Source organism: Alexandromys fortis, unplaced genomic scaffold, assembly GCF_014885135.2.
Source record: "Alexandromys fortis isolate MF-2015 unplaced genomic scaffold, M_Fortis_MF-2015_v1.1 scaffold_15, whole genome shotgun sequence".
Lineage (NCBI taxonomy): Eukaryota > Metazoa > Chordata > Mammalia > Rodentia > Cricetidae > Alexandromys > Alexandromys fortis.
Genome location: NW_026067911.1, coordinates 5,808,258 through 5,828,798, shown reverse-complemented (window position 1 = coordinate 5,828,798; position 20,541 = coordinate 5,808,258). Strand labels below are relative to the sequence as shown.

The following is a 20,541-nucleotide window of genomic DNA, read 5'->3' as shown; positions in this document are numbered from 1 at the left end:
TCTCACAGATGACTCTTTCAGGTTCTGTTGCTGCTGTAAAAATGTGGTCATTTTAATCTATTCATGTAAAACTTCCATAGGGATATTTATGTGATGCTTAAATCCACAGTTTAAAACTTGTTTTGCTTTGGTGAGGAGCTGGGTATGTTATAGATTTTATGACAGCAAGAGAAAAGACGAAGGGAAGTGGAGGCAGAGATGGAGGGAGGGAGGAGCAGCCTCAGCGAAGGGCTTGTCTGCAGTCCTCCTGGGAGACCCACTGTGTGCCACGCACGGCAACGTCTTCCAGGGGATTTTTTTTGTTTGTTTGTTTGTTTTTCGAGACAGGGTTTCTCTGTGGCTTTGGAGTCTGTCCTGGAACTAGCTCTGTAGACCAGGCTGGCCTCGAACTCTCAGAGATCCGCCTGCCTCTGCCTCCCGAGTGCTGGGATTAAAGGCGTGCGCCACCATCGCCGGCTTCCAGGGGATTTTTAACTGTTGCAACCGCTCTACAAGGTGGATGGTTTTATCTTCATTTTCAGTATTCTTTATCCAGATGTGAGAGGAAGGTTTGCCATCACATAGCTAGCAAGTGGCTAAGCCTTCAGGACCGTCTCTCCCTGTACCACCGTCACTTGTCCCGCTAGCCTGCAGTCTTCCTCCTACGGGAACAACACGAATATTTTAATGCTCGCTGTATGGCACGCACAGGATCTCTTTTACAGTATCCTGAAGTGAAGGTGTTGTAGGTCTACCAGCTCTTACCCGTGCTTCCAAAATCCAGAAAGCGGCTTTGAAAATCAGAGTTTTGCTTTTGTAAATCATTTACCAGCAAAATGTGCCTTACTGTGATTGACTCTGACATGAAGTCAATTTCTAATCTTCTTTATTCCATCTAGTGCAAAATGCATAATCACCTATAAATTTTATTGCCAAAATATTGTCATTTTGCTATCAGATGTTGTTGCCACTCAGTCCCATTGTACTGAGTCCCAATACCAGCCATGGTATATTCTTTTTCTCCTTTTTCTGTTCCTAAAATCTATTTGTCTCTGGGGTCTTGTATAAATGACTGACAACTTGAACTATCCCTGTTTTATTTTATTTATTTATTGGTTTTTTTTTTTTTGATACAAGGTTTTTCTGTAGCTTTGGAGCCTGTCCTGAAACTAGTTCTGTAGACCAGGCCAGCCTCGAACTCTCAGAGATCTACCTGTCTTGGCCTCTCGAGTGCTGGGATTAAAGGCATGCGCTACCACTACCTGGGTTGTCCCTGCTTTACATCTGGGAAACTCAGAGGTGAAATAATTTGCCCCTGACCTATGAATCCAGTAAGCATGGAGGTGGAGTGTCTTCATTCAGTTGAAGCTTCCTGGTAGAACAGACATCACTGTGATGAAGTGTATACCAGCAGTGATTCAGAATGGCTGGCAGTGGTTGTCTGAACCAGTTGTTAGGAAGGTTATTAAATATTTATGTCTTGAATGTTGCTTAAAACACATATATACATACTTGTTTTTATAAAGGCCAACCTTTTCAAGATTTATAAATGTTGAATAATGACATGTCAGTGATTATAAAGTACTAACTGCATTGTTAAATAACTCATCAATGACAGGAAATAACATTTTTCTTTATAGGTATGATTACTGATCTTTTCATAGATAAATTTAAGTTCAAAGGCACCAACGTAAAAACTAAAGTGCCTGCTCTACTGGAGATTCTTGACAGCTACGACCAGAATGCGCTGATTTCTTTCTTCGATGCCGCATGAAGAATGAACAAGGTAGGACCTACAGCGCAGTCTGCTTAACAGAAAGTGGTGAGGAGGGACCACTCTCGATACACGGAGCATTTGTGATATCATAATTAAAGTGAGGCTCCTACTTACTGGAATGAAGAGAATTTTATTTCTTTTTTTTTTTTTTCTGGTTTTTCGAGACAGGGTTTCTTTGTGGTTTTGGAGCCTGTCCTGGAACTAGCTCTTGTAGACCAGGCTGGCCTCGAATTCACAGAGATCCCCCTGCCTCTGCCCCCGAGTGCTGGGATTAAAGGCGTGCGCTTTTAATTCTAGAATTCTATTTCTAAAACACAAGTAGAGATGGGTGTGATGGCTCCTGCCTGAATTCTTGGCACTCCGAGGAGAGAGGATTAACTGGGAGGTCAAGGACGGCCTATGTAACACAGTAAGGCCCAAGTCAACCTGGGGGCTGATAAACACCTTCAATCACAGCAGAGGCAGGGGATCTCTGTAAGTTCGAGGTCTACAAAGTGAATTGTAGGACAGCTAGAGCTATGCAGAGAAACCCTGTCTTGGGGGAAAAACAAACAAACATAAGTAGAATGATTATAAGAGCTATTAACGACTTTATGACAAATGGTATTTTAATTTCTAAATTGAGAATTGGAAAATAAAATGCCATTTATATAAAATACACATAAGTGTACAGACTTCATGTTTTATACTGTATTTTCCTTTTATATATCACATTACTTGTTTGGTCTTCCTGACCATTCTGTAAACTCTTCAACCACTTAAGTGAAGCTGATATAAGGGGCCATGCTAGAATTTTATAAGGCTGGGCAAGTTTATAAGTGTACCCCAGTCCTCTGTTTTCATGAGGTGGAAATAAGTTTGCTTTTCTAGGATTTGGGATAAATTCACACCCCATTTCTTTCTTTCATGGTGATTTGATCCTCTTGCAGGCTGTGAAATACTTGACTTAGTGCTGTAGACTGGCCAGCGAAGTAAGCAGAGCTCGCTCAGACTGCAGGGATCCCGGGTGGACTTCTTGGATGTAACCAGATGAGCTTTAAAGTGTTCAAGTGAAGAGTGATGGCGAAACTACTTTTTATATGTTCGGGAGACTTTCAAGCAATAGAAGTTTTATACATCTATAGGAGAATATTGTGTTAAAATGTAAAGATATTATAAAGATGATGGGAAACAGCTGTCTTTTGCTTTCAAAGGATAGTTACGCCTTTTTTCAGAAAACCATAGTTACATTGTTATATTTTGTGTGCAATTCTTAATCATTAAATGTAAACATTTAAGGCATAGATGTTGGGTCTTAATAAGGTCACTTTTTTTTCTTATATTTTCTGGAGGCTTTCTTGGTACACCCAAGAAACAGGGCCCCAGTTTTTCATATGAACACTTTTTTAAAAATATTTATTTATTGATTTATTATGTATACAATAGTCTATCTGTGTGTATGCCTGCAGGCCAGAAGAGGGCACCAGAGCTTATTACAGATGGTTGTGAGCCACCAGGTGGTTGCTGGGAATTGCACTCAGGACCTTTGGAAGAGCAGGCAATGCTCTTAACCACTGAGCCATCTCTCCAGCCCCCTATATGAGCACTTTTTGAGACCGCATCTCACTATATAGTTGGTTTGGAACTAGTTATGTAGGCCTAGCCGGCCTTGAACTCAGAGATCCAGAGCTCTGCGGTTAAAGGTACACACCACCGCGCACGTTATTTCTGAATGTGGTATCTATTTGGGTCCACAGGACTTAGTGGTGTGCTTTGTTGGATATCATAACCAAGGGTAAACAAAACTAACAAACGTTTGAATTTCTTCTAATACACCATTTTGTTTCATGGTTATCAACAAGAGCTCAAGCTGGCATTTTAAATTGGTCACATCTGTATTAGAGGGGAGGAAAAAAGCTTACTGGAATAATGCCAGGCGTAGAACTCCTGAGGCGGTGGCTGGCGGATGTCTGTGAATTGCAGGACAGTCCGGGCTGCATTATTAAACCCTGTCTCAAAATTAAACGACAAACAAAATATATCCTGGAGAGGTGATGCAAAAATAAACAGCGAAGAGAGAGACAGAGATGAGAGTGTGTGCTTGTGTGTGTGTGTTCTGGTAGGTACCTTCTGAGTGAGGGCGACAGCGCTGTCACTTGGAGGCCCAAGGGCTCGTCTGGCCCGCCCGGCGTCCTGCGCGCCGCGGGGTTACAGACGCTAGGAGCTGCGGGAACCCGCCCGAGGCTGGCGCTCACCCCGCCCTTCCTCCCTCGCGCATGCGCGTCCTCGGGCGCCCGCCCAGCTAGGTTCCCGTCGGGCCTTCGCTCGCGGCACCCGGCGCTCCTGGTGACGTCACGGGCCCCGGGCGACCTCATTGGTCCATTTCAATAGTCGCGCGCTGCTTGAACTGCACGAACAGCCGGCGGCCGGCGCGCTGCTCGCTCGCGGCCACTGGGCTCCGCGCTCCTCCCGCCCGCAGCGTCTGCTCCGCGCGTCGGCCGCCAGGGTCCCGCGCAGAGCCTGGGAGCGGCGGGCGCAGTGCACGCTCTGCGGCCGACCGATCCCCACCGGAGCCGGGATGCCGGGCAGCTCGAGATCGTCGGCTCGCGAGGCGGGCTCGGCCCTGCTCTCGCTGCAGCAGGAAGACCAGGAGAATGTCAACCCCGAGAAGGTGGCGCCAGCCCAGCAGCCGCGGGCGCAGATAGCGCTGAAGGCCGGGAACGCGCGGGGAAACGCGCCTCAGCAGAGATTCAAGACTCGGCGGGTAAAGGGGGACTAGGGTCGGGGAGGGCCGGGCGGGAGCGGACATCGGTTTAGCAGCCGAGAGGGGCAGAGAGCACGCTGCGCCTTCTAGGGGGAGTCGGGCTGCAGTCTGCACGGCCCCGGGGTTTCCAGTGCCAATAGCCCCGCCAGCCTTGCCGACCGTGTATGCTGCCCTTCAGCACTTGTGGTGGCTTCTTTGTAAAAATGCCCGGGGTCATACCGAGCGATGCCCCCCGCGTGTCGACTTCGCCCAGCTGTGTCCCTTTCCCTCCACTTTGAAAGACAGACATTGCCATAGGGTCCAGATCCCTTCCCCCTCACCATCTGCTTCACAGATTACCTCCACTTCGGGGAAGGATAGAAAGCAATATTTTGCTTGGTAAATTCCGCCATTTTAGCCAGACCTGCATTTTCGCTCCACCCTGGGGCTAAAGTTGCAAATCAGTACTTTCCCCTAAACTTAGAGCCTTGACTAGTTTGTAATTCAATCAGCCTTTGTAGGAACGACTCACAAATTTATCTACCCTTTATCTTGCTTTACTCAAACTGTTATTTATCTGGGCTTTGCCTCAAGAAGTTTATTTTTCCTAAGGGAGTATTTAGGAATAAAAGCCGAGACCCACAGGGCAATAAGGCAAAATTCTATTTAAAAATTCTTTTTTAGGTTGCACCTCTTAAGGACCTTTCTGTAAACGATGAACATGTCGCTGTTGGTCCTTCATGGAAAGCAAACAGTAAACAGCCTGCCTTTACTATTCATGTGGATGAAGCAGAAGAGACCCAGAAGAGGCCAGCTGAGCATAAAGAAACACAGTCTGAAGATGCCCTGGCTTTTAATGCAGCTGTCTCTTTACCTGGAGCCAGAAAACCGCTGGTGCCGCTTGATTATCCAATGGATGGTAGTTTTGGTAAGGTTTTTTGCCTTTTATTTTTGAGACAGGATCTCAATCTGTAGCTCTGGCAAGTCTTGAGCTCACACCAGCCTGCCTTAGTCTCCCAAGTTTCTAGATTATAGGCCTGTGACATCATACGGTACTTAAAGTTCTTTATCAAACTAAAATTAGTTACTTGATTGGGTTAGTAATACTTTCAGTGTTAAGGCTATGTCGCTTTGTTTTGTTTTTCTAGATGGAGTTTCTCTGTATAACAGCCCTAGTTGTTCTAGAACTTACTCTGTTGACCAGGCTAGCCTCAAACTCACAGAGAACCGCCCACCTCTGCCTCACTGAGTGCTGGGATTAAAGACATGCGCCCCCATGCCCAACTAAGACTGTTTTACTTGATCATAACACAGTGAGCTAAGATTACTGCAATGGGCCTATAAGGGTTTCTCAGATCTCACGGCTAATCCTCAGGCCTACTGACCTACAAAAGGACCCATCCTTAACAGGCAGGGAGGGCACTGTAAACTATCAATCTTAATAAGATCTTAAATGCTTATTTTAATCTGACCTCATCAGTGTTTGTTTGGCTGGGAGAATAAATTTCAGTTGTATTTATGACTCATGTCTTAACACGCTACTCCTGAGAGTGCTACTTGAAGCTACCGTTTTGAGCATTGTGGTATCTGCCATCCCTTTAAAATCAATCTGCTCATATGATGTAAGTCGTCAGATGCACAAGGAAGGCAGAGCAGCTGCTGCAGACAGCCCTGCTGTTGCTATGGTCTCCCTGTATGGAGACCAGAGGTGTAATATCTCTGTCGAGGTGTTGCACTCTCCGCCTAGTGCTGTGTGTCAGGGAAGGGGTATGCTTGTCGTGCTGGTACCTGTGGAGACTGGAGGTGTACTTGACTTTGGGATATCTGTCACCATTTTTCTATCTCATTTCTTGATGTAAAAAGTCTCACTGGAGGTCACTGGTTTAGCTAGATTGGCAGACCGCCAATCTCCATGGACTTGACTGTTCTCGACCCTCTCTCCTTCCTTAGTCTTAGGGTTCCAGATAAGACACATCTAACTTCTACGTGGTGCTGGGAATGCGACTACACCCTCATGCTGTGTATCAGGCACTGTCTAAGCCGCCTATCTTCCCCAGCTCCCTTTAGTTTAGTTAGTTCTACTGATGGGGAAGAAGGGTATGGGAATAATTTATTTTTACATAAATTTTGTAGTGTGTGTTTTGGCAGGGGTGGGGGGTGTATTTTCAAAAGAGGGTTTCTCTAGCTTTGGGGCCTGTCCTGGAGCTAGCTCTGGCCTTGAACTCAGAAATCCGCCTGTCTGCCTCCCAAGTACTGGGATTAAAGGCACTGGCTGTTTTTTCTTAACTCAACATTCTCTAGGGGAAAAAAAAAGAAATTCTTTACTTCAAAAGATAATTTAAATGGTAAAAAGTACAACTGAATGGATTCATGCCTGTAACTAGCACACAGGGCATTGAGGCAAGATTGCCAGCCTGGACTACAGAGTGAATTTCAGGCCAGCCTGGACTACAGAATGAGACCTTCCCTATTTTCTTTTTGTTTGTTTGTTTGTTTGTTTTTTGAGACAGGGTTTCTCTGGCTTTGGAGCTTTTCCTGTAACTAGCTCTTTTCCTGTAACTAGTTCAAGACCAGGCTGGTCTTGAACTCACAGAGATCTGCCTGCCTCTGCCTTCCAAGTGCTGAGATTAAAGGCGTGCGCTAACACCACCTGGATGAGACCCCATTTTCACAAATACCAAATCCCTTACAGTTTACTAACATTTGTTAATACAACATTTACCTGATTCTAGTCACTCCTTGATTGTGGTTTGAATACATCAGCTTCTGAGATCTGCAATTCTCTCTTAAGACAAAAAAATTACTTCAAAATTTTGTTACGCTCTCTGTCCTCACAGAATCATTGTATCATCTATTCATCTTTTGTGGAAGGTGATACTTAAGGTAATTCTCAGTCCTCTTAGTAGCCTATTTATTTTCTTTTTTTGAATTAAGTTCATCCTAAAGCTATAGAGACCGAAATATTAAGACCAGAATAGGATACTCTGTTGCTTTACCAGAGAGATAAATACTTTGGTATCGATGTCATACGCAGAATCACCACATGCAATGGATATGTCTATTGTTTTGGAAGACGAAAAGCCACCGAGTGTTAATGAAGTTCCTGACTACCATGAAGATATCCACACATACCTGAGGGAAATGGAGGTTAAATGTAAACCTAAAGTGGGTTATATGAAGAAGCAGCCGGACATCACTAACAGTATGCGGGCCATCCTTGTGGACTGGCTAGTTGAAGTGGGAGAAGAATATAAATTACTGAATGAGACCCTGCATTTGGCCGTGAACTACATTGACCGGTTCCTCTCTTCCATGTCTGTGTTAAGAGGGAAGCTTCAACTTGTAGGCACTGCTGCTATGCTGCTGGCTTCGTAAGTAGTTACTTCACAGTCATTTTCACTACCCCTCCTCACTTATACTTTAGTGGGTGGTTTGTGGCACATGTGTACAGTGTCTGCTGAGGCCAGAAGAGGGCGTTGGATCCCAAGACAGTTTTATGAGCCACCATTGCTGGTGCTGAGAATTGAACCTGAGTCTCAGTGCTTTCTCACTATTTTGTAATGAAGGGAATAAATTTAGATTTTGTGCTCTTAACATTTCAACACTGACGGCTTTAGGAGGTGGGGGCTTCTTGGAGTAGATGGTGAAACTTGTTTTCTAGCCTAGAACATAAAACTTTCTAGGTCTGGGTTTCATGTGCCTTGAATGGGCTAGATCAGAACTTAGAAGGTTAAACAATAAAGTGCTTCCTGGAGGAAAAGTAGTACTTTCCCTTCATCGAGCATAAAAACGATATTTAAAAGACATTATTTTCCTGAAATCATAGGTTATCTAAATTTTCAGCTATTCTGGCCTTGTTTTTCCATTTTGGAAAACTTACAAATCATTTCCTCGACCGCACAGGAGACATACCTAGGCCCCTCACTGGCTGATTGGCTGTCGATCATCTCAACCAGAGATGGTCAACTGTCAGTGGGAATGTGGTTGATGGAAGTGAGTTTTGAGTCTGTACAGCCCAGCCCAAGCATTTTAGATGAGGACAAAGCCTGCTTTTGAAGAAAAAAAAAACTCACTTAAAATTTCTTTTGTTGTAGAAAATTTGAAGAAATATACCCCCCAGAAGTAGCAGAGTTTGTGTATATTACAGACGACACCTATTCCAAAAAGCAGGTCCTGAGAATGGAGCAACTCATATTGAAAGTCCTTGCTTTTGACTTAGCTGCTCCAACAGTAAATCAGTTTCTTACTCAATACTTTCTGCACCAGCAGCCTGCAAACTGCAAAGTTGAAAGCTTAGCAATGGTAAGTTCATTTATGAGGTTTTTTTTTTTTTTTTTAGGTTATAATTAGCCCTGGTTTCATTGTATAACATTGCTTAAGAGATTAAGTATTTTCAGTTTCAATACACAGAAAAACCTATAGCTAGCAAAAGAAACATAATGTAGTTGGCCCTCTCTTTGGGTTCTGTGCTTATGAAATCAGCCAACGGGCATTTAAGGTGCCTGCCTATGTATTGGATAAGTATAGCCCTAAACACACACGACGATGCAACTACATCTGTGCTGTTTATTTATAGGTATATAGCACTAGATTGTACGAAAATGGTGGTGTATCTTTTAATGTAAGGTACTTAAATATTTGGTGTTCGTGGAAAGGGACTGAGAGGTCCAGGAGAGAATTTTCCCAGTGGATATCCAGAAGTAACCATGTCAGAAAAACACTAACTAGTGGTTTAAAGATAACATCCTGGTAGATGTTTTAAGTTAATTAGGGGGTAGAAATGTAAACTGAAGATGGAGCAAAACATTGGAATAAATTCTCCCCGGGCTGATACAGAACCAGTGAACATCAAAGATGGGAAAAACAGATCAGGATGTAAGGAGAGAACTTGTGATTTTAGAGCTATTTGTTTTTTCATTCCAGTTTTTGGGAGAACTGAGTCTGATAGATGCTGACCCATACCTAAAGTACTTGCCGTCACTTATTGCTGGAGCTGCCTTTCATTTAGCACTCTATACCGTCACAGGACAAAGCTGGCCTGAATCATTGGTACAAAAGACTGGATATACCCTGGAAAGTCTTAAGCCTTGTCTCATGGATCTTTACCAGACCTACCTCAGAGCACCACAGCATGCCCAACAGTCGATAAGGGAAAAGTACAAACATTCCAAGTAAGAGTCAGATTCTTTGTTCTGCCACAGCTGCCTCAGCAAGACAGAAATCGTATGTTGGGAGCTGCTGTGCCTGGCATTTCCCCCTGGGCATCTGCTAGGGTGGGAAGGGAACAGGTGCATGTGTTCTGAGTATCAAATGATTCTACAATCATCAGTCTAGTCAAATAGAATAGCATTTCTCCAGTCTGGGGTACATCAATGTTTACTAAATTTGTTTTCTTCCCTACTCAACAGGTACCACGGTGTTTCTCTTCTCAACCCACCAGAGACACTAAATGTGTAAGAATGAAAGACTACCTTTGTTTAGAATGGGAGTCACTCAGAGTTCACAATGGACAGTTTTTATCTTGGGGTTTAATTTCACAATCATTTCAGAATGTAAATGGTAGAGCCACAGACAAATTATGGTATCCATTGCTTTTTAAATGGTTTTAATTTGTATATCTTTTGTACATGTGTCTTATCTTAGATATTTGGCTAATTTTAATTGGTTTTGTTAACATTTGGTGCTGCCAACTGTCAGGACATTAAGAATAAATTGATTTGGAAATCTTTGCAAGTCAAAGTTAATTTGAGATAAAAATAAGGCTGATAAGGTCACTTAGAAAAGCTTACTTGGTTTGTTACTGTTCAGTGGGGGTGGAAAAGGCATTCTAAAACTGAAATATTTCAGGGAAGTGGATCTTCAAATTCTGACATTGACTATTCTAAGCAACTAAACCAAATTGTTGACTTGGTTATAAAATAGTATGTAGAGATCCCCAGACCCCTTCAGTTCTACGTATGCTGCGGTAGTTTACTCAACTATTTTATTTATCAACTTTAACAGATAAGATTTTGTGCAACAGAAAAGTTGTACAGAAAGTTTATTCAAAGCATAATGTTAAAGACAAAATTTATCAAAAAGTTCAGTTTTTATAATGGGTTTTCAAATAAAAAACTACCCAGGGCTGTTAAACAGCACTGAATAAATAGCCTTTTATTAGTTATATATATATATTTACAAAAATACCAGGTTAGCTTTAATTGGCAGCTCTCTTCTTTTTCCTCCTTTTCACTTGACTTTTACTCGGGGCCTTTTCCTTTGCACTGGCGGTCTGTGCTCTGTGAATAAAGTAACGACAGCTCACTGTGTGCCCACTGCCTGATGCACGGCATCACCACAACGCTCAGGTGTCCTGTCACACACCGAGGTCCTGTTTTTATGGACATTTGAAAGAAACCAGAAATCTCTTACCTTATTTTCTTTGGCTTCTTGTCTGGTTCCAAAATGATCATTTCTTCTTCTTCACTATCTGACAGCACTATAGGGGCACCTTTAGAAAATACCAAAAAAGTAAAAGTAACTGCTTATCTATCTACATCACTATCTACATCCCAAGTCCTGAAGCTCTCGTTTCTGTGCCCACACTCGAGCTCTGCTGCCTGGAGGCATATGCTTTACTCTTTCCAAATCTTTACCCCCCCCTCCCATAAACTGTAAAAATTTATGTTTTCTGTAAGTATTTTCTTTTTCTTTTTTTTAAAAAGAGGACTTACGTAGGCCAGGATGGTCTAGTATATTACTACCAGGGCTAACCATGAAAAATGTAGAAAACTGTTTTGTTTGCCCATTTTTCTTTTGAATATTAATTTTATATATGTGTGTAAATAAAGCATGCAAATTAATCCTTTGTTCATTTGGCTGGCTGTGTATTCTTTCTCAGCATTGTGTTCACGTGCTTTGGAAGAGCTCTACCTTCTCCATTATCCTGGTTATTTTAGCTATCTATGAACCTTGCTAAATCCTAGACAAATTCAACTGGATACAAAGGATTCTATATAGCATTTACCAGATCCCGTTAAAAGTCACCCATCTACCTAATTAAGCCAACACTGGTTCCCTGTCAAAACAAAAACCCACAGGCTATCAGCAATAATTTTCTTCTATGAAGACAAGTAGAATATACATTAGCTCTTAATACCCTTGTTTTCTCCCACAGAGTACATATTGCAATCTGAGTTCCATTCCTAGCACCTATATAGCTCACAAGCTCTTGGAACTCTAGCTAAAGTTCTCTATGTCCACAGGCACACACATGCACATATACACTAAATGTAAAAATGGTTGACTTTGCCAGGGGCTTCTACCCTAAAATGACAGTCACTGCTACTAATGTGGTCAATTAACTCCACATTTCAAATATTCAATAGGTAAACAGTGGCTGCATCCTAGCCAATGCATGTAAATAACACTTCTTACCACAGAAGATGCTACTGAATAGTACTGTGTCATAGCTTGTTTTAAAGGTTTGTGCACATCTGTGAAAGTACATACGTGCTGTTCTCCACAGACCAGGTGAGGGTGTTGGTGCCCTTGGAGCTGGAATACAAACTGGTCATCCTGACTGAGCAATAAGTGTCTTCACCACCTCTCTGGCCCATATCATGAGCTTTTTATTTGAGTCAAACTACACAAGGCAGCTTGCAGGGATGAGACCGTTAGGGAAAACCTTCAAATGCCGATGGGTAGACTTTTGTTTGATAGGATCTCTAGTTCTTGATGTTCTGAAACTTCCTATGTAGAACAGAGAGCCTCCTGCCTGTCTTCCCAGTGCTGAGAGATGTATACTATCACACCTGGCCAGATGTAATTTTTTTTAATTGTTTAAGAGTATCACTATCATTTACATGCCAAAGCATACCACTAAATCCCAAAGTATTTCACTTTCCAAGACAGGAACTAGCTCTATGTATGACCTACAATCTCTACAGATACCTCTTTCATATGTAGTTTACATATGTAGATTTATATCTGTAGCTATCTCTAATACATAGTAAAAGCCAAAAGAATCACCTACCTTGGCTTCCAATATCAGAAATTTCTCCAGTGTCCATCTTTGTATCATCAAGAATGACAGCTTCATCAGTGCCACCCTCCTCCTCCTCCTCCTCTTCCTTCTCAGAATCTTCAAGGTCACCCCAAGAGTTTTCTATTCCGTCTCCTATCTGAGCAGTACCAGGAGTCCACAGTACAGGTTTGGAAACACTTAACAAGTTAAGAAAACTGAATATCCAAAACATTGCTATTTTCTTCTAAGACTGCTTCATGTGTTCCATCACCAATAATCAACTTAATAGTAATTGGCAATAAATTTTTTTCAAGATAATGAACTTGGTCTTATCAGTATTGAAGTTGTTTCTCAAAGGGAAATGAATGCTGTAATTTCATTTGTATTTTCTTACAGTACTGGAATAGAACCCAGCACCTTATACATAGCTAGAAAACTGCAGTACCAGTGAGCTACATCCCCCAGCTCTAAGTTGGTTTTTAAAATAGAAAACTGTTTTTTAGAGATAACTGAGAAAAGCTAGATGTCATATTATCAACTTAATATGGCATATTTATCTCTTAAGTATGATTTCCCCCAAACCAAATTTCAATATGCACATTATAGCCTTGATAAAAACAAAAACCAACGACAAAAAAAGGTTAAGCATCGTTACTGTATAAACCACGTAATAAAGATACACTTCTGGAGGAGGTTCAGCTTCAGCAATAATTTCTTCTGCTTTCTCCTCTACGTTGGAGGTATCAACAGAGGCCTTCTCCATTTTAAATGCTGTGATCCTTTGATTGGCTATAGACTCTGCAAAGCCAAACTTCCCCCCTTCTTTCCTGTAGGGGTTTGGGTAGAGGTTTTGTAGATGACAGTAAGAAAAAACTTACTACTTAGGCTTTGGTAGATGAGAAATAGAGCTGCTTAACTTCACCACTTGTCCTCGTTAGCTTCAACTATAAACTCGACAGAGCCTAGAGTCACTGAAGGGAGGCCCTCAACAAACCAGACTGCCATATCTGTGGAGGAGTATCTTGATTGTTAATTGATAAAAGAGGGCTCAGCCCACTATGAGGGGCACTGTTCCTGGGGCAGGTGATCCTGTGCTGTGTAAGACATGTAGCTAAGCATGCATCTGTGAGCCAGCAATCAGCACGCTTCTGGTCTCTCTGTACCCCTCAGCTCTGATGAGTTCCCTCACCAGAGGAAATGCTACATGAACTAGCAGGAGGCCTGCCTCCAGGCTCCTCATTGGTGAACTGATCTGGAAGTATAAGCCAAATAAATCCTTTCCTCTCCTAAAATGCTCTTGGTCAGTGGTTTACATCAGCAATGGGAAACAAACGAGAGCACTCCCATAGTAATCAAGACAGATGTGAACCTCTGCTGCCTGTCTGCTAGGTACCTGGAGTGTATTCTCTAAGCCTCCACAGGACAAGACAGTACTCTGAAGTGCTGGGTACTTGTTACTTAAGGTAACAAGCAAAGCTATAAACCAGCCTGTTTGTTCTATTCATTTGAGTTATTAGACTCTTTTTTCATAAGAACATGTTCACTTAAAGAAAACACTTCTGTAACTTTTTAGAATAAAATCTCAACTGTGTTCATACTAAGTACTAGTATGAACAACTGAGAATAACTAGGAAAAGACCACATATGAAATTATAAGACTGCCCTTGTGATAAAAGCCCTTAGAAACAGGGATTTAAAGAGCACATAATTGTGAGAAATTAAACTTACCTAACTTTCCGGTCGTTTTCCAAAGCTTTCTGTATCAGCTCTGTAATTTCTGCTACTTTCACCCCAGCTATTTTACTGCATCTCAAAACCTATTTGTAAATTTGGGGTGTTAGTCAAAGAAAACAAACTAAACGGCTTTTTCTAATGAAACCAAAACCATGGCATGAATTCTCTACCTTTATAATTTAAGAATTTCTTTTCCAAGTGTGAGATTAAGGCACAATAAACACAGTTAAGACAAAAATATGAAAATCCCTTAACTTTTGAAGGTCTAACACATTAAGGGAACTGACTTGAGAAGATACCACAGAGATCACCAATCAAAGGCTCAGGAATACGGACTTCCTTTCTGTGTCCGTAAGCCACAGAAAAAGCAACAGTGGCTGCAATCCTAGCACCAGTGGTGCTGGCGGCAGTAATGCATCTCAGATGCCCATCATCCGCCTACACATTTACCCTTCAATCCTGTCTACCACATAAGCAGGGGAAAACACGGAGACCAAAGGCTATAAAGATCAGTTACAATTTGAATGCAAACAGCTCCCTTACACTGCTACTTGGCACAATATTATCTACAGCCTCTGTGTGAATCTGATATGTGGCCGGGTTTGAGTATCACTGCTGCTTGTATCGAATTCTAAAACTAAAACTTAGTTTTCTCTTAATGTATACATTTAATACTTTAAAAAGTAGCAATACTTATCTTTCTTCACTGAAGGAACTAAGGTATTCCTCCAGTTAGATAGGGGGCAAGGAAAGAAAGCATAACTCATGGCCACTTGTTAGAATATATGAAGCCAGATTCTAACATAACTAGACTTACTCATCTGAGGTACCCTGTGGCCACACACCTTTAATTGCAGCACTCAGGAGGCAGAGCTCTGTGAGTTCACGGCCAGTCTGGTTTTAAGAGTTAGTTCCAGGAGAGCTAAGGCTGTTATACAGAGAAACCCTGTCTTCCCTGTCTTGGAAACAAATGAAGTAACAACAAAGCTTCTGAAAAGAGCCCTCTACCAGGGATTACTGTCAAAGCACTGACCTGGTCTGTGAGCAGCATTATCCCGCCACTAGACTGAATAGTACAGATTTCTCGATGCTTATTCATGGCAATCACGAGCAAACCATCCATGACTCGTTCTTCTCGCTCATTGGGGTCCACTAATAAATATGTTCTGAAACAAATGTCAAATGGTACTGAGCGCATCTGAAGCTGAGTGCTGTTTCTACAACAGGTTTTTCAAGTTAGCATTCAAGGTCAACACTGAAGAAGCTTTTAAGTCAATAGTTTCAGTTATGTGGTATATGTTTCTCTGGCCACTACAATGAAACGACACTAAGTTCAGACTGAGATTTAAACCTAATACTTAGACAATCTCTTTGATGAAATGACTTCTGGCTCATTAATAAAGAGTTAGACAACACACAAGTCTCCTTTTTCCTGAAGACCAAAGGATCCAGATTTTCTTAGAAGCACATGGTAGATAAGCCTCACCATTTTAGACCATGAGAGGATAACAAGGACTTGGGAAGAAAAGACTAGACAGCTGAAGGAATCGAGTGTTCTGATTTGCAATGTGCTCCTAGAACTACCCGCTCCACGATGTTTCACAGTACCTATGGCCATTAATCCACAGTGACTCTTCCCCACTTTCTCAGATGAGACTGTGTCATATTAAATTCTTATTCTGTAAGGATGTCATGAGCAGAAAGGTTATGGGAAGTGCATTTTAACAGCTGAGCTTGTTGACTTCCCCTTACAAAGATAGGAAGAAACCAGCACGTGCTCTCAAGGCCAGCATGCCTGGTCTGTCAGAAAGGGAGAAAGCTCCTAGCTCAGCTGGAAGAGTGTTACAGCATGAACAAAGCTCTGAGTTCAATCCCCAGCACCAGATAAACCAGGCACGGCAGTACATACCTGTAATCCCAGCACACGGAGTGGAGGCTGCAGGATCAGAAGTGCGAGGTCAACTAAGCTATATAGACAGCTCAAAACTAGTGGAGATAGGAGACCCTTTTCAATGAGCAGACTCCAACTCCTAGGCATACTTAGACTTTCAGCCCGTGCCAAGGCGACACTTACCCTTGCTGGAAGAAAGCAAAGCTCACACAGATGGGCATGTGGTGGATGCTCAGCGGAACAGGGTCGCGCTCTTCAGGGGTGTACTATTTCAAGAGAAAAGGCCAAATTCTTAGGTCGGCAAAGTCACTTTGAGATCAAATACTAAGAAATGAAATTCTTAATTGTGAGTAGCTAAATAATGTCTTTTATAATTACTTATATGACTTTGACAGCTGTGTTCCTATTTATGATGATAAAACATCAATCTTATGTCTAATCTTCTATCCCAGATTGCCTTTTTAGTAGTCTGTCCAGTGCTACACAGGAGCCCTTGATCTACCTCCATGTAAAACTAACCACATTCGCTCTCCTGTTATTTCCTTCGCACTCCTTCTGCTGTAGGAGCACTGTTCTTGCCTCCAAATCTTCAGATTCTGCTCTGGCAAAGGTCCTCAAAACACCATTATGAAAACTTGAGCATCCAATGGTTCCCTTTGCAACTCAGGCTCAAAGAGTACACTTTCATTAATTATTCTAGCATGTAATATATACGTACACACACACACACTCACACTCAGTCAAAACTGGCCTACCTGGCAATAAGAGGACAGCACAGACCACTGGTTCTCACTGGAGCAACACTGGGACCATCTGGGCACTCTGAGTTAGAGGATCAGGTTCTTAGGTCCTATCTCTAGCCTGCTCTATAAGCAGAGCCTAGCAGTACATTGTCAGTTAGGTCCTCCAGACATTTCTGATCAACTTGTGTTATCTACTTGGCTCAGTGAACAAAAGGCCCGAAGAAAACACATAAATCTGGTGACTCACAGTCCTTTTCAGGTACTGTCGGCCTCTCGACCCCAAAAAGAAACCAACCATATCCTCTAATAGTCAAATTCAAAGAAAGGGTCACAGTTCTACTTCAGAAAACCGAGCTGGGTTATGGTATTATTGACACATTTCTGTAAGGGAACTAGAAATTTTTAGGACAGTTTTGAACATCTGCAGTTTTTTCTCATGAACAAATACTAGAGTAGATCTGAATACCATGTGACACACGCCTCCACTACTAACTTCCTGTCTGCACATCTCGTTCATAAGAACAACTCCAGCTGAGCCCTGGAAGCTTACCAGTGTCACTTCTTCTCCCTGGACAGAGACATCGGGTCTGCGGAAGTGACACAAGGCTACGATCGCAGCGATACTGGCAGCATCAATAATATTTCCATCATGATTTAATAAATGGAGGTCTACACGGATCTGCCAAACCTGAAAGTGAATTTAAGATAAAAAAATAAATCCTAACTGAGCATGACTGTACACATATTTTTTCGTTTAAAGCATGTAGTTAATCCTTCAATTTATCCAGTAAAATTCAGTTAATTTTAACAAAAAACAAATACTTGAAGTACTAATAGTGAACTTTTCTATGTAAGTATTTGAGAACATGTTAATATGTAAATAAATAGAACCACCCCAACATTTAAAACCTAACTATGTTTTTTAAAAAATGTTCATTTTTATTTTACACGTATGCAAATTTGCTAGCATGTGTGTATGTGCCACACGCATGCCTGGTGCCCCCAAAACCCTAAGTGTTAGATCTCTGGAACCAGAGTTACAGGTGGTTGTGAGTTGACACGTAAGTGCTGGGAACTGAAGCCAGAGCCTCTGAAAGAGCAACCAGTGCTCTTAAGCAATGAACCATCTCTCCAGTCTTCCTAATGTTTTATGCCTGAATCAACAGTAGCCACTGTTAAAAACCTGGGGTATATTTCCCACCTTTTCACCAGCGACAACACAGAGAGATTCAGTGTCTATACACTTTGAGTTTCTTAGACACCTTTCCAAGAGTCGATTCAGCTTCACCAAGAGATCTGATTGCCTGTGGAAACAAGAATGAACTGTCATGAACTATAACTCTGAGCATTAAAACGACACTTTACTGTTGTCAAATTCTTCTATGGCTAAAGGAGCTTAAGAAAAAGCAAGATACCTGCCAGGTTCAAAAGCTGGAGCAGCCATCTGAGAAAGTTCAAGGTTAAAAAACAGAATACCTTCTGTTGCCCTATTGAGTTTTGGAGAAACAAGTTCACAGGAAACCTGTCCAAGAACTCTGTAAAAACAAAGGTACAAAGCGGTCAGCTCAACATACTGCCCTTTCAATTAAAAGAATGAAATGTAAAACAGACAAAAATCAATCCCAAATAACAGCACAACATGACAGGAGGCAGAAATTACAGCATGTAGTGGACTGGGTCAGCAAAGCTGTCTCCACACACCACAGAGTCGTGCAAAGCCGCCTCCACACACCACAGAGTCTGCAAAGCCGCTGACACACACAGTCGTGCACATACACAATAATAATAAAATGTTTAAATGTAAGATTTCATGCAGAAATAAAAGAAATGCTATACCTAAAAGGATGACAGCAAGGAAATCTCTAATCTCTTAATCACTCAACAATAAGGGAAGCTGAGACTCACTGATGACAAGATCTACACTCCTCACTTTAGACTATGAGAGACATGCAGATAACAAATTCTCTGTGATCGGTGTCAGCTACCAACGTGACTTATAAAGGTCATGAGGAACTATGATATCCATACAGCGGAAAGTACTCGTGGTTAAAAGTTAAAGTGTGACCAGAAAACTAAAAAAGCTTGCATTAAAGAAACGTATTCCTCATCAAAGGAAGCACTGTTTGTATTTGTGAGCTGCTCGGTAAACACCCGAGTAAGTCAGTATGTAATTCTCCCACCCTCTGTGGTATTATCTAACTGATTCGTGGTACCTTGTTTTCCCAAGTTCTACAATACAGCATCCATAATCTGTTCCGAATGTGATCCTGATGTTCCTGTAATCATAGGTTTGTCTGCCGTCCAGCCGCTGTAAGCAAACATCACACACCTTTTAACACACTTAAGAGCAGCAACTGTGTCTGTCTGGTCCTGGGCCCTTGGCACTGACAAGGGCTGGTGGGTTGAGGCTCAAAGGAACCGGCCAGGATAAAATACTGGCCCGAGGCTGGGGGAATGGGCAGAGTCCACGCTGGGAACCACCCGAGTTCACACCACGACCACACCACAGGCCAAATTAACAATGAATTCACGGGCCACCGGAATCCACCCCACGGGCAACCCGAGTCTACCCAAAGCCACCGAGGCCTCGCACCTTCTTCTCCTCAATGGCGCGGAGCAGGAAGCGGCGCTCGCAGTTGGAGAGTGGCGTTTCCTTCATAGTGCCGGGCCACGCAGAGGAAGAAGACCACTAGCAAACGCCGCACACCACTTTCTTCCCGGCGTGGGAAATCGACGTCACCCAGGCGCCGACGCGTAGGCTCGGAGCGCGGTGTGGGCGGGGCTAGATGTCGGGGACCGCGGCAGCCGGGAGGGGCTGTGCAACTTTCTTCCAGAAGTTTTCGTCCGGACCCGCGGGGCTTCACGGGGGAGACGACCGTCTGCACAGTCCTGTTCCTTTGTTTGTTTGTTTTGTTTTTAGACAGAATCTCACTGCATATTCCTGGCTGTCCTGGAACGCAACAGAAATCCTCCTATCCCTACAACTCTTGCTTGCGGGGTCCGGGGTGGAGGGGTAGAAAACAGGGATTTCCCTAGCTCTTGACTCTGGCCTCCTACCAACTTTCAGGCTGACCTAGGTTTGGGGATTTCTCGGCACTTCGCTCCAGAGGTCGCTAACTTCTGTCAGAGAAAGCCCGAAGTGCGGGCGGGCAGATCAGTGGAAGGGCTTGGACGGATCCGGTGAGGACCAGCGAGGCTATGGGCTGGGAGGATGTAGCAGGCTGAAGGCGGTTCACTTCAGACCTGAGGACAGGAAAGGAAGCGAAGCGTGAATTTCAGTCCCCGTGCGCTGCAGCCTTCTTTACGCAGGCTTATTTCTACCGACGCAAATGTGTACTCCTGCTGTCGGTGTCCGGGTCTACCCACATCAAGAGATGGTATTTGGCAGCTTGGGCAACAGGGAGGCGGCGGTAGGTGGCCTTCTAGTGCCCAGGTCCCTTGTACCGTGTGTGTGTGCGCGCGCGCGCGCGTGTGTGTGTGTGTGTGTACAACCTCACTGTATATTACCGTGTGTGTGTACAGCCTCACTGTATATTACCGTGTATGTGTGTACAGCCTCACTGTAATTACCGTGTGTGTGTGTGTACAGCCTCACTGTAATTACCGTGTGTGTGTGTGTACAGCCTCACTGTAATTACCGTGTGTGTGTGTATACAGCCTCACTGTATATTACCGTGTGTGTGTATACAG

At 43.0% G+C, this 20,541-nt stretch overlaps 3 protein-coding genes across 4 annotated transcripts in view; 2 read left to right on the top strand and 1 right to left on the bottom strand.

The window, feature by feature from the left end:
* Positions 1-3,039, top strand: part of Bbs7 (Bardet-Biedl syndrome 7) — a 34,625-nt gene extending 31,586 nt beyond the window's left edge. Inside the window, exons 19-20 of the mRNA XM_050138386.1 lie at positions 1,620-1,765; positions 2,686-3,039. Coding sequence (XP_049994343.1) covers positions 1,620-1,753 — 134 coding nt within the window. The 3' untranslated portion in view covers positions 1,754-1,765; positions 2,686-3,039. The remainder of the gene's footprint in view (positions 1-1,619; positions 1,766-2,685) is intronic.
* Positions 3,040-4,168: 1,129 nt separating this feature from the next.
* On the top strand, positions 4,169-11,327 carry Ccna2 (cyclin A2). The gene is made up of 6 exons (XM_050138389.1): positions 4,169-4,499; positions 5,163-5,406; positions 7,513-7,849; positions 8,573-8,780; positions 9,402-9,649; positions 9,887-11,327. Exons 1-6 carry the CDS (start codon positions 4,314-4,316, stop codon positions 9,933-9,935), a joined length of 1,272 nt encoding a protein of 423 aa, XP_049994346.1. The 5' UTR covers positions 4,169-4,313; the 3' UTR covers positions 9,936-11,327.
* Exosc9 (exosome component 9) lies at positions 10,503-19,578 on the bottom strand. 2 transcript variants are annotated; one of them, XM_050138387.1, is made up of 12 exons: positions 19,445-19,578; positions 19,065-19,159; positions 18,267-18,386; positions 18,053-18,155; positions 17,402-17,539; positions 16,292-16,374; positions 15,251-15,383; positions 14,212-14,300; positions 13,164-13,310; positions 12,493-12,680; positions 10,890-10,968; positions 10,503-10,756 (listed from the first exon to the last, which is right to left on the bottom strand). In XM_050138387.1, exons 1-12 carry the CDS (start codon positions 19,508-19,510, stop codon positions 10,675-10,677), a joined length of 1,323 nt encoding a protein of 440 aa, XP_049994344.1. In that variant the 5' UTR covers positions 19,511-19,578; the 3' UTR covers positions 10,503-10,674. The 2 variants fall into 2 exon arrangements, with proteins under 2 accessions (XP_049994344.1, XP_049994345.1); XM_050138388.1 differs by lacking the exon at positions 19,065-19,159 and having other exon boundaries at positions 19,445-19,559.
* Positions 19,579-20,541: the final 963 nt, after the last annotated feature.